Source organism: Salvia hispanica, chromosome 2 (genome assembly GCF_029641045.1).
Source record: "Salvia hispanica isolate PSC_SH4W2 chromosome 2, Shi_PSC_v1, whole genome shotgun sequence".
Lineage (NCBI taxonomy): Eukaryota > Viridiplantae > Streptophyta > Magnoliopsida > Lamiales > Lamiaceae > Salvia > Salvia hispanica.
Window position 1 is genome coordinate 28,317,147 of NC_142693.1, and position 13,832 is coordinate 28,330,978.

At 36.5% G+C, this 13,832-nt stretch overlaps 1 protein-coding gene across 2 annotated transcripts; it reads left to right on the plus strand.

Moving 5' to 3' along the window:
* The first annotated feature begins 930 nt into the window (after positions 1 to 930).
* LOC125200606 (uncharacterized) lies at positions 931 to 13,774 on the plus strand. Of its 2 annotated transcripts, XM_048098275.2 has the most exons (18): positions 931 to 1,309; positions 1,951 to 2,030; positions 2,518 to 2,568; positions 3,478 to 3,996; positions 4,080 to 4,337; positions 5,189 to 5,254; positions 5,444 to 5,620; positions 6,151 to 6,202; positions 6,275 to 6,556; positions 7,893 to 8,003; positions 8,908 to 9,099; positions 9,408 to 9,683; positions 10,510 to 11,127; positions 11,523 to 12,022; positions 12,100 to 12,160; positions 12,245 to 12,313; positions 12,741 to 13,226; positions 13,367 to 13,774. In XM_048098275.2, exons 1-17 carry the CDS (start codon positions 1,127 to 1,129, stop codon positions 12,810 to 12,812), a joined length of 3,567 nt encoding a protein of 1,188 aa, XP_047954232.1. In that variant the 5' UTR covers positions 931 to 1,126; the 3' UTR covers positions 12,813 to 13,226; positions 13,367 to 13,774. The 2 variants fall into 2 exon arrangements, with proteins under 2 accessions (XP_047954232.1, XP_047954235.1); XM_048098278.2 differs by lacking the exons at positions 12,100 to 12,160; positions 12,245 to 12,313; positions 12,741 to 13,226; positions 13,367 to 13,774 and adding an exon at positions 11,340 to 11,385 and having other exon boundaries at positions 11,523 to 11,658.
* Positions 13,775 to 13,832: the final 58 nt, after the last annotated feature.

A 13,832-nucleotide genomic window follows, 5' to 3' on the forward strand; every position in this document is an offset into this window, starting at 1 on the left:
TAAAATAGGAAATGACTCAACTTTGTTGGGACGGACTAAAAAGGAATACGACTCAACTTTTATGGGACGGAGGGAATAATATATAAAAATATGTCCCACATTCCACTATCTTTTTTCACCAACTTTCCTTTATATTTCTTAAAACTCGTGCCGTATTCAACCGGGACTCTTAAATGGGACGGATGGAGTATTTATTTTGGTTTTGTTTAGAGGTGAACATTTATTTTTATAACTAGAACAATTGAACTTAAACAAAATATAAATTCCCTTTGGATTTTCGAGTTGAGTCGGATTTTTTTTTTCAAATCAAAATTAGAAAATTTGGTTTGGAACTCATTTTTATTAGTAGTAGTATTGCTCGTCTGCTCCTACCGTTACATAGTAACGAATGCGTTTCTTTTCGGTACGAAGAATAAGAAAATTGTGTTAGGTGAATTAAGTATAGAGAGAGTAAAATGAAAAATGAAAAAGATAGAGAGATGAAAGAAGAATAAACTAATAAAGTAAAAGTAAGAGAGATTAAAACATGCGTGAAAAAATGTGTTGACTTTTACTAAAAAGAGAAATGACTTTATTACTATGGAACGTATCAAAATGACAGAATGACTCTATTACTGTAGAAGTGAGGGAGTACTTTTTACTCCCTTTTTGTTTTAACCCGGGGTGAATATAAATATTCTTTTACTAACTCCTTTTTGGTTTCAACCTGAGGTGAATATAAATATTCTTAATTCGAATGATTAAAATTGGACAAAATATAAAATTCGATTCGTATTTTGGGTCAAATCGAATCTTTTTTCATCAAAATTCTGACTTTTGTGATTTAAAAAGTGTCAGATTTAAGTTTTTATTTTTTTTTAAATTTAATTTAAATTTAAATTTAAATGTATATATATTTGGCAATAATTACTAAAAAAAGAAAGTCGAAATTTCAGATCAATTCTCCCCAAATTATTCTTCTCTCTGGTTTCTTCACTTTGCTCCTGGCGAGCTGTATCTTCACTGTATCAAAATCCCTGCTCCCTCTCTCTCTCTCTCTAAACCTTCTCTGAAATCGGAATGCTTCAATCATAGGTATATATATACAGACCAGCAGCAGCGCACGTATTGCACCTTTTCGTACGCGATGTCGTCCAGTTTCAGTCTCTCCAGAGCCCCCACGATCTCCCGGATGCAATTGGGCGCCACCTCCATGTCCCGCCTGAGATCTTCCTCCATCAAGAAGCCTCCCGAGCCCCTCCGCCGCGCCGTCGCCGATTGCTTGTCCGCCGCCGCTCCCTCGCAGCTCGAAGCGTCCAGGACCCTGCGGGTTTGGATCCTCACCATTTTCCCCTGCTCAATTTCGTTTACTGCTGCCTCTTTTTATCTAATTGAGCCTCTCTCGCGGACATTGCTGTGCTGTATTTCAAATTATGTGTTATGTTTCGTGATGTTCATTTGTGGAGTAGATGTAGAGGGTGAATCGAGCTGGGGAGTGGTTTATTGATGTTGTTTTTGAGCTATGGAGGTGTGGTTTGCAGAATGCTAGTGATCGTGAGATTGAGATTCGATTTTTAGCTCGCCTCAGGGTTTTGACTAGTTTACTATTAGTCCTTCAGATTCAGAGGAATATGAAAATGCAAAAAAAGGATGTTGAGAGTTTATTATTCTGGAAAATGGCACCAGCATGCCGTTTCAAGTTGATGAAAACTTTAAGGAAGCAATTTTTACTTTGACGGAGTTATGCCACTGCAAATGATGATAGTCATGAATGCCATGTCAAGAAGTCTTAATTTTCCATTCAACATTGTTTCTCGCACATAATCATATTCGTTAGAAATAAAGTTTAGAAGTGCTTTCCTTTGGATTAAATGCGGTACTTTAACCTTGTGAATGATTGTATGATGTAGTATATGTTTCCGAGGGGTGTGTCATACAGAAATGGGCTATGATATGTTCATTACATGGCAGGATTACTTGGCAGCACAGGCCACGATTGACTTGGCATATGGCATGATCCTAGAACACACTCTTGCAGAGCGGGAACGCAGGTACGCTTTTGCTGTTGTTTGAAAAGTTGTGCAGCTAGTATTTTATCTTGTAAGGATATAAAAAGGTCAGTTATACCACATACCATGCTCTGTCACCCTATCGAAGGTGTTTTTCTTGATTATATATCTTTGAGGAAATTTTATGATTTGTACTCCCTCATTTCCATAAAAATAAAGACTCTTACCATTTTGGTCCGTCCCATAAAAATAGTCCCTTCTATTTTTGTTAACTTCTTTCTATTTAATGAGGTGGTCCCCATTATCCACTAACACACTCCAATAACTTTTTCTTTCTATAATCTATCCTACTTTACCAATTATGCATTAAAACCTGTGCCATCCGCCATCCCAGATGTCTCTATTTTTATGGGAAGGGATTATTTTGCAATTATTTCCTTACCTTTTGTGCTTCGAAATGATTCTTTTCCTTTTACTGTTAGTGTTGTTATAAGAATTACACATCTTACTCTCTCTATGCTTTAAACAGTCCTGCTGTGGTTGGAAGGTGTGTGGCGCTTTTGAAGCGATTTCTTTTAAGGTGATCACATCTTATCTTGTCATTGGATATTGTCTTTCTATTAGAAGCATCCGTGAGATTTGAGTGCATGCGACCTTGACTTGTGCCAGAATGTTTCATATTCACAATGGATAATTGTGTTATCAAAATAATTGCCTGATGGTTCACTCAACACTATGAAGTACTACGTTGTTACACTAGTTCAGACTTGGAGTTAAACTTGTTGCATTTCAGGCCTATTAATATTAAAAATTGATAAAAACATTTTTAGTAACCAGTTTTCTTTTATCATGGTTCGGTTGGTGCACTTTCCAATAATAACCACGTGGAGATCCAATTCATTATCAATCCAACTAGATAGATTATAGATATCCTTCAACACAACATAGACATCAATTCTCTATTGTCTATAAAGCCACACATTTTCATTTGCTACTTTAAACATGATAGAAGAGGTTTATGGAGAAAGGTCTAAAAGAGTTAGCTGAAGCTCTTAGTACATCAAAATTTCAAACCATATTTTCATCAGATTATTGGCCTTTGTCCTGTAAGACTGTAAGAAGAGGCCCCTATGCTATTAGGGGTTTAGCTTTCACCACTAACAACTAGTGAACAATATTTTCTACAATATTTTTTGTATTGGATATTTAATTAATGTGGATGATGTTGGAGGGCTCTTCATTTATTGAATGTAAATTTCTTCCTATGTCAATCACTGGTTTATTCTTTTCTTTCTCCTCGAAAACTAAACAAACTTTTAAATGCTTTAAACAATCATCACTATTTTCAATTATGACTCATTAATTGGATAAAGTGGTGCAGAGGGTGAAAAATCAAATTTATACCTTCAGACCACACAAGTAGGACTAAAAAGCATGTGAATCTATGCCGCCTAAGGATCTCATACGCAAGGCCTTTTATTCATTGCAGATATAAACCCAGTGAGGATACCTTACTACAGATTGATCGGTTTTGTACTAGTATAATTGCGGAGTGTGATATGAGCCCACATCGGAAACTGTTGCCATGGTCGCATTCATTAAGTCAACAATCATTAAATCCAGGACCATCTACAAATGTGAATCCATTGCCTGTTTCAAGCTTTGCATCTGGAGCACTTGTGAAATCCTTAAACTATGTTCGGTCTTTAGTTGCACAATATATCCCAAAACGTTCGTTCCAACCAGCTGCCTTTGCGGGAGCTGCACCTGCGTCAAGGCAATCACTGCCAACTCTGTCATCCTTATTGAGTAAATCATTCAACTCTCAACTCAGTCCTGCAAATGCCAAGGAGTCTTTGGAGAGCAAGGATGCATCTATTGCATCTGTTTCTGACTCTCCAATAGCTGAAGAAGTTGATGAAATTGAAAATGATGACTTTATGGCGATTGATGTTTTCAGATGGCGCTGGTCAGGAGACCAACAGCCATCATATCTTTTGCCGAAGAGGTCTTCTTCTGTTCAAGTTACTGTTATACACTAATATTGTATACCTCTTTTTATGTCTTAATGCTGAAGGTACTCACTTACAGTGATCAAATATCGAATCTGCAAGACATCCGCACTCATAATTTCCTAGAAGTGGGTGCAGCAGCTCTTCTTGTCGGGGACATGGAAGCAAAAATGAAGGGTGAAGCATGGAAAATATTTGGGAGTGCTGAGATGCCTTTTCTGGATCAACTATTGCAGCCCTCACTGCTGACTACTCTGACCAATTCGAATTCAGCTTTTGCTCATTTGAGAGCAATAACAGCACTGAAACGCTCCAAACAGGGGACTGATGAAATTTGGTACGCATTTCTTAATCCTATTATTTGAATCATTGAATGCGGTCTTGATGTTTAATTTCTTGCTACTGATGTTTCATATCAATACATGATGCTCCCTTTCTTATTCATGAAATCTGCATGACTTCCCATATTAGAATAATTGGTGGATCATCTCATACCCAATTCCTGATTTGTTTTGAATTATGAGTCTTACATAAGTTAACTTTCAGCTTCTAATGCTCAACAGCTTTGCAAATCATAAACGGAATGACCTATTGATTAAGTTTATGCTTTTAAATAATTTGTCCTATGCATACACAAGCGATACAAGATATTGGAGGCTTGATTAATGTTATTGGATATTACACAAGGAAAACAGATCTTAAAAAAGAATGTTTACATTAGTTTATTTTTGTATGGCTAGATATTACATGTTCCTAGAGGAACCAGGTATTGAAACTACACGTTGTTTATTATGGAGTATGAAAGAGAAAAGTTATATGAAGTGTAAGTTGCAATCTGCTGACTCCTAGTAAACTCCGTCTTTAATGAGATTCTGCTCGTTAAGGTTACTAATTATAGTACACATGGACAATAACTATTAGAAGACTTGAAACTCTATTTTTCTTTCTTTCTTTTTTGGGATGGGGGGAGATATGTTTTCTTTTATGTTTTTGTATATCCTTTTAGCAAGAATACTATGCTATATAATTGCATGTTTACCTGTTCCCTAGTTGAATGAACGTTTATTTTAGGTTTTATCAATCTGTGGACATTCTTTTGTGCTTGTTGGTTTGTGAGATAAAATGCAATCTGAGCATAACTGAGAATGACATATATTAATTTATATATATATATGTCTTTATTTTCAGGGAAGATTCTCCTATGAGCACCTTTCGCCCCCGCGCAAGACCACTATTTCAATACCGCCATTACAGGTAAAAGCTCACATGCATACTGACAAATACTTTATTGTTGCATGATTATCTCCTTAAGTCTCTGCTTAAAATTTATTTCTGCATGGAAATATACATTGTATGCATCACATGTCTCGTCATTTTTGAGTTGGTCACTTTAAATTTTCTATTACCTGTTTATCTCAATCTCAATCTCTTGGTTTTTGCCAGTGAACAACAACCCTTGCGATTAAATCCTGTGGAGGTATGTGAGGTTATTGCTGCTGTTTGTTCTGAGACTTCTAATGTCAAATCCAATCAGTTAACTGTGTCATCAAAACTGAGACATAGTGGAAGGCCATCGATGGATGCGGCTGTCAGTGTTCTTGTCAAACTTGTAATTGACATGTAGGTTCTACTGCTCGTGCTTATGTATTATGACTCTGCGATTTGCATACAGGAGCAGTCTCCTTCTCTCATTCTATATGCAAGCCTAAGAACGAGGATTAAATTAAGGCATTATTCATGACTGGGTTAATAAGATATCAAGCACAAGAAGATAACTTTATATGTGATTTCTGTTTTCTCAATTATTTGAAGCATTTTATTCGATCAACTAATCTTTATGCATGCGTGTGTGTGTGAGTGTATGTGTGTCTGTGTCAGTTACTGATTCTTTTCTAATGGCAGAGCAATTTTACTGATTCTAAAATAAAGATAATTTTAATACTATATATTAATGTTGTCAATAGGTATGGGATTACACTATTAACTACAACGCAACTGTCTTATTTTTGCAATTCACTACCAATTATCTGAGTACAGTTGACTAAATTAGCTTTGTTAAAGTGTTTTTAGGGAGTGGATGGTAATATAAATAGCTGACAGTACTTTTAACTAGCAGCTCAACTGATTTCACTCCTGACATTTTTTTGCAGGTATGTTTTAGATGCTGAGACAGCTGCACCTCTTGCTCTATCCTTGCTAGAGGTATTGCTTATTTTTCCACATGATAATAAGTTGACCATATAAGGAATCTAATGTTTTCTTAATAAATTATAGGACATGCTAAATTCTCCCCGAGTGATGTCAAAAACTCGGGCTTTTGATTTGATTATTAACCTTGGAGTGCATGCGCATTTATTGGAGCCTCCAGCACTTGATGGATCCACAATGATTGATGAACAGTACTCCCAGGAAGCATGCTTTGACAATGGAACTCAAGATTCAAATAATGGGACAAAAACTGACTTTTTCAGGAAAACAGGAAATTCATTAGCTATTGAGAAGTTTGAATGTTGGATTTTGGGCATTCTCTTTGAGGTTATGCTTCATCTTGTACAGGTATACCTGTTTGTGATAAAAAGATCTGTAATGGTTTATTATTTCTTTTAATCTTCTTTTTGTCTTTTGGGTTACTGATTCTTTGTATTTACTGCATGATCTTGTTGGATTTACCCTTAGGGAATGGCTTCTTGTTACTGTTAAGTCTATCCCAGCCAATTATGTAGGGAAGTTCTAACAAGTAGAGTTTTATATGGAAGGTTGCTTTTCGAAATTCGAACCAATGATACGACTGGGTGTCATTGAAATAGTGCACTGGAAGTCACTATACTTAGAGATTATAAATAGAACATAATCAGTTAACTTTGAAATACTTGAGAAGTTCAAATTGGTGTATGATGTAGCTGAAATATCAATAATGTTTGCTTCTGAATACGTAAGTTGTTTGAAATGCTTGCTGGTTCTATGGAATTAGCTGCATCTTAAATATGTATGTAAAATGAAGCAAAAGCAGCATCTTCATTAGTCTTGTTTATCAAGAATTGGAATTGATATGGTGGTTAAGATAAATCCTTTATATCTTTAATCTTGAAATGCAACATTATGATCTTCCAATGCAATTTAGTGCCTCACTTCTTGATTATAATGGAACCAAAGCATCATTTGGCCTTTGGAGTCCGCTTGGATGTCCTCTGTGTATAGAGTGAGGTCTAGGGTTCAATCCTCAGAGTGAACGTGTGCCCATTTCCCAACTAAAGCAAACAGGCTTCTGGAGATGACATTTATCATTCCAAAAGACATCTTATTTTGCCAGATTTAAGTATTGAATTCTAATTCAGCACATTTATCCACAGCAGTGGCCTCTTAAGACTCTTGATTGTAGCCTGCATGTCCTATAGCCTGTTCCTCCCGATTCCATCTTTAAGAACGAGCCATCACATCACCTTTTTTTGCCTCTACTTCCAACCTACCACTTCAGAATTAGATCAAATAATTAAAGGCTTTATTTGGACACAGTTTAGGGTGTGAAAAGTAATTATACGAAGATCCTTATGAGGTCAGAACTTGTATATCTTGAACAATGCACATTTTATCATCTGAACAGGGCCTGGTAAACAGATCTTACTGAAAGTTAAAGAGAAAATATCACGAACTGGAGAAAATCTAAGAACTGCCCTTCAGGTGTCATAGCCAAAGTTGGATGAATAAGCAAGCAGATTGTTTGTATTACTAGAACCATACGTCTTGCTAGGTCCAACCATTCATCTTTTTTTACTTTTCTGTGTTTTGATCATGTTGACCCTTTGATTTTCCTTTTTCAGACCACAAGTGATCCTATTAGATCATATATCGCGATTCTTATTAACTTTTCCTACTTGATACATGCATTTCACAGATAGAAGAGGAAGAAGAGGCTGTCTGGGCTTCTTCCTTGAGCTGTTTACTGTACTTTGTTTGTGATAGAGGCAAGATTCGGCGAAGCAGATTAAAAGGCCTTGACATTAGAGTGAGTACTTCATTGACCCAGCTTTCTTGTAATCTACTGATTCCTGAGCATGTCTTGACGCAAATCAACTGACCTTAATTATGGATGGTTGTTGTCTCTAGAACATGATCTTCCTGAAACATTATTAGTAGGTATTGCTGAGGACAACACTTAATTTAGGACTCACAAACATGTGTCCTGGAGCAATCTCTATAAAATCAGTAAAAAGAAAAGCAGAAAACTGGCAAACAAGAACAAGGAAGTGGGTCCTTGCTTCTTCTGGGTCTGAGATCTACCAAAATACTCCCTCCATCCCATTAGAAATGACACGTTTGCTTTTTGGCACGGGATTTTATGTAGTTTTGTTTTGTGAGTTAATGAAGAGAGAATAAAGGAAGAGAGATGAAAAAGTAGAGATGATGTTGTTTCCATTTTAGAAAATGTTTCATTTTTAATGAGACAGAGGGAGTATTACTATGGATTTTGTCAGAGAAATCAAAGAACTGCTAGATTGTGAATTACATCAATTATCTTGATCCAAGTACTTTTGGTTTGTAACTTGAGTAAAATTGATGGTTGAGATGAATATGATAAGAGGAAGAATGACAACGCCAGAATAACGAACTTAACATAGCCAAGTTCTTTTACTGAAATCTACCTTAATTTTTTTACTTGTCATTTCTTAAAGATCTCTAAGATATACTTAGATGAATGATGAATGACGAATGCTATGCTTAAAAAGAAAAAGAAAAAGAACTTCGTATATTTGTGGGTGTGTCATGCGTGGCTGAAAAACCTCCCAACAGATTATAGCTCCAGAAGTGTTCTTAAAGATATACTCCATTAACTTTCCAGAAATTGAATTCCGTTTGTTCCACATGTTTTTCCTACCTCAAGCTGTTTCCTGCTTTTTGTTTGCTTACAGGTCATTGAAGTACTGATGAAGATCAGTAGAAAAAATACTTGGGCAGAAATAGTCCATTCCAAGCTTATCTGCATGATGACAAACCTTTTCTATCAAATGCCCGAGGAACCTGATAAAAATGTTCCAGCCAGTCCTTTGTTTCTTGTTAACCAAGTCGATCTGATTGGTGGAATTGACTTTATTTTTGGGGAGGTATGATATTATTAGTTCCTATAAGCCAGATTTTATCCATAAGGATGATATATACCAAGATATTTAGGTACTATGAAGATCTTCATCTTTAACTAGCTGCATATTATGTATGAGACTATTATCTATTTCTGTAATGCTATGTGTTACATGCGTGACCATAGTCCCTCAATCCAAGCACCACTAAATCGCTTCCATATTACCTACATCTGAGTTCTTATCAGTTGTTCCATATTAGAAAACAAAACAATTTTTTTGGATGAATTTACAAGGATGTTTGTTGAATTTGCATATTCATTTGGCCAATGCAGTTAGTGCTGTCAACCTCAAGAGAAGAGAGGAGAAATCTATATCTTGTGATTTTTGACTATGTTCTTCATAAAATAAATGAGAGTTGTATGGCTGTTGGTGTTTCTGAGTATAGTGATGATGAAGTTCGACCTATTGCTACCTTGCTAGTGCTTGCTGATGCACCTGAAGCACTGCATAGTTCTGTCAAGTTGGGAGTTGAAGGCATTGTAGAACTGTTGAGGAGATCGATCTCTGCTTCATTGTCCACATATCCTAATAATGAACGGCTTTTGATGGTATATTTCGCTTTGACTTTTACATTGTCGTACAGTGTATTGTTATAATTTTATATTGATCTAATACTCCCTCCGTCCCCGATTAGTTGTCACTCTTTGACCGGGCACGGGTTTTAAGAAATGTAAAGAAAAGTTGGTTGAAAAAGTTAGTGGAATGTAGGACCCACTTTTTTATATTCGTTTTATAATAAAATGTGAGTGAAGTGATTTAGTGAAATGTGGGACCTACTTACCATTTATGGTAAAAATAAAGTGTGACAATTATTGAGGGACGGACCGAAATGGAAAAGAGTGACAATTAATCAGGGACGGAGGGAGTATCATACTTGTATACATCTCTATATGTTAAAAAGTATCTGGATAATGTAGATATGAGATTCTCATTCTCTATATTTCTAGTTGAGCTTTTGATAAGTTTGGTAAATTCTTTCTAGAGGATCTTTATATATGCATCTCCCAATTATGAGGTGGAGCTACATGGGATAACCAAATCTAATGGATTTTGTTATGGTTTGGAAGCAACATTTTGATTGTTACATGGAAAGGATAGTATAAGCTCCCCAGTGGATTTATTGCTTTCAAGGTTTATCCAAATGAGTGGCTCAGTTATCCATGTCCTTTGCTATGTCGAATTCACCTTTTTGGCACTTACGCCTCTTATATTTTTGGCATTCAAAGCTAAATTGTATTCATTTCCTTTCTGCATTCCATTGTTTGAGATAACTTTACAATGTGGTGACATGTGTCAGAGGATGCCTAGAGGAGTAGAGGTAGAATTTATGGATAAACTTAATTAATTGTGCATTAAATTTATTTCCTATTGCAGTTATTGGAGAAGATTGTTGAGAAATTTGATGCCCTCATAGGATCATTTACTCGTGTAGACAAAGAGTTCATCCAAATGATTACTATCACAAAATCGTTAAAATCTATTGGAAGCATTGATGGAGTTCCTGGGAATACTGCTATGAGTGCAAAGCTTTGCTGGACCACTTTACATTCTCTTCTTCACTCTGAACGAGAATGTTATCGTCAGAATGGGTATCTGTGGTTGGGGGACTTGCTGATTGCAGAAGTTAACAGGGAAGGAGATCTGAGTCTCTCAAGTGTTAAAAACTTGGAGCAGAAAATTTTGCTTGCTGGAGCTAATGATTATTCAGCATCATTAGATATTCCATTACCTATTTGGCTTATGTGTGGACTTCTCAAGTCAAAAAATAACCATATCAGATGGGGCTTTCTGTTTGTTTTGGAGAGGCTGCTGATCCAGTGTAAATTTTTACTGGATGAAAAGGAAGTCCAGCAGGCAATGCGTAGTCAAACTCTGGACCGTAGACATGACAAGAGTCGTCTCCAAAAAGCAAATGCGGTGATAGATATCATGAGCTGTGGCTTATCGCTGATGGCTCAGGAAAACGAAACTGATCGAATGAATATTTTAAAGGTACTCACTACTACTCTGCTTTGTTTAAACATCTATCTCTAGTATGTAGGGCACAGAATCTCCATATTCGTTGAATTTAAGGAGATGCTGGTGTGATTTCTTACATGTTGCTTGTTGATGACCATTGCCCAAAGAAATTCTCTTTCTTCATTTTGAATTAGTGGTTTTAGGCATTGCTGTATGTATGATTGTGCCCTTTACTCATGTTACAGCACAACTGTCGCTGCATACACTGCCTGCCTGCCTGTCCATTCTTAGGTTTGAAAAGTGAACATTGGCCAAATGAATTTCTCTTCCTGATACATTAGAGTCTCATAGAGAATAGTTAGCTATACAATTGTTTGTGCTACTTATTTTGTAATGCTATTACTCATATTTTTCTTGGACATGCACAGATGTGTGATATTCTGTTGTCTCAACTATGCTTGAAAGTAGCACATACGACTGCAACAAAGTTTGGAGATACAATGCACCGGCAAGATTCCATGAATTTAGAAAGAATGAAAAAGTTAGATGGGGCAGAACGACCCTCCATAGCAGAGAACATTGATCACAGTGATTTTACTGGAAGTCCTAGCACTATAGTTGGAAAAAATATGCAGATTCCAATTCGCGATACTGCATCCATGGCAGCCCTGCTTCTTCGTGGACAAGCCATTGTACCCATGCAGTTGATTGCTCGTGTTCCTGCTGCATTATTTTACTGGCCTTTGATCCAACTTGCTGGTGCTGCGACAGATAATATTGCATTAGGTGTCTCTGTAGGTAGCAAAGGGAGAGGAAATCTCCCTGGTGGCACATCAGACATAAGGGCTACACTTCTGCTGCTTTTGATTGGTAAATGCACAGCAGATCCTGCTGCTTTCAAAGATGTTGGTGGAGAAGAATTCTTCTGGTAAACTATCAGCTTCTCTCACTGTTTATTGAGTTTATTTTGAAATAATTTTTCATATTTGTGTGTATTTTTTCCAGGGAATTGTTGGATGATACAGATGCAAGAGTGGCATACTACTCTTCAACTTTTCTTTTGAAGGCAAGTACAGGGTGTCTTTCACTGATTTTGAACAATGAAAGTCGAAGATATTAAACTAATTTGATTTAAACTTATATATCATAGAGAATGATGACCGAGGAGCCAGAGAATTACCAGCGGAAACTTCAGAGTCTTGTTTCAAAGGCTCAACAGGTGCGTTCTTGTATAAAGTTTTATATCTGTAGAAAGTTATGGATTATTTTCGAAGTTTTATGTTTGTTTATGCAGTAAAAAAAATCTTGTGTGATAATTATTCACTGTGACCAGCCAATAAAGTTTGGTCACTGTCATAGAATGTCTGGTGCCAGTAAGTCGCAACAAAGCACACTGCCAAACTTAGACTGTAGTGCTTCCTTTATGAGAATGTAAAACTTTACGCTACATCTTAGTTACCCTTTATGATTACCCAAATTAGGTCCAGGGTAGAATACATTATCACACCACAGAGGTAAGAGGTTGGACACTTTTGTTCCAGTGTTTTCATTCGGGTTGTTTTATATGCTTTTGTAACTCTTTTATGTAAATGTTCCTTTTATCATCCTGATTTGGTGTTTGAGATACTTTACACTTGTATTTACAGAGCAACAATGAAAAGCTATTGGAAAATCCGTACCTCCAGATGCGTGGCTTGCTTCAGCTGTCAAATGAGTAGCCATATATTTCACTTTCAGCTACCTGGCCTGATAAGAAATTCACTTCAATTCTCCCGATTCTCATTTTCTAGCTGCGAGACGAATTCATGGTTAAGCTGTGAAATAGCTTATCGGTTTAAACAAATTGGACGTTGCGCTCTAGTTCTTTTTTATATCGGTTCAGAGGCAATGCTTTCTGAAATCACCCTTCGGAAGAATTCTTTCACCATGTGTAAGCTTGAAGAGTTCTTTTAAATACTGGTTGAGACTGCATCTAGGCCCTTACTCAGAGCTGCTGGTAAATCCCACAGACGAAGTAAAGCCTTTTTTTATGGCTGATAATTCTGAAATGGCTGCATATTTTATTTAGCCAGCTAAAGCTTCCTTCTGTATGCTGAAATTTTGCAAAGTTCTGGTGCTTCCGCCATCTTCAGGTACTTATGCCAATCTCCCGTTTTCAACATACTTCAATCACCTATAGCATTGCTTATGAACGAACGCTCCTCTACTTTCTAAAGTACATTCTTTATAGTTTCCTAACAGCCAGTACATAAATGTCATATTTGAATTGCAGATTGGACATTATGTTGAATTTGTGAGTCTTGGGGGTTTATTTTTCATCAACACCAATGTCTCTAAACTGGAGAACTCGTTTGTTGCCAATTACTTGTCCGGATGTCTCAGTTTCCGAAGGATCGATGTCTTGATATGGACAAGTAGACTGTATACAGCGTCGTCACTCAGGTTGGAGCACCATTTTGTACAATGTACATACATGTATGTAGCTAGGTTGATGTTTGGGTGTGCTTTTTACGGTGCTCAAGTTTTGGTGAGAAATTGTAGTTTCCAATTTTTGTTCCTACATTTATTGATTAGGTTCAGGCAGAGAGTTCAAGAGTGCTAAACGAATTTTGTCTACTTCACATTCTCTAACATGTAACTAGCTTGAGTTTCTAACATGTAATTATTTTTATTTGTTTCAGTTAATTGTTCATGTAAGTTGCAATTCTGTGTTTGCTTTGATTGATTATTACCACTCC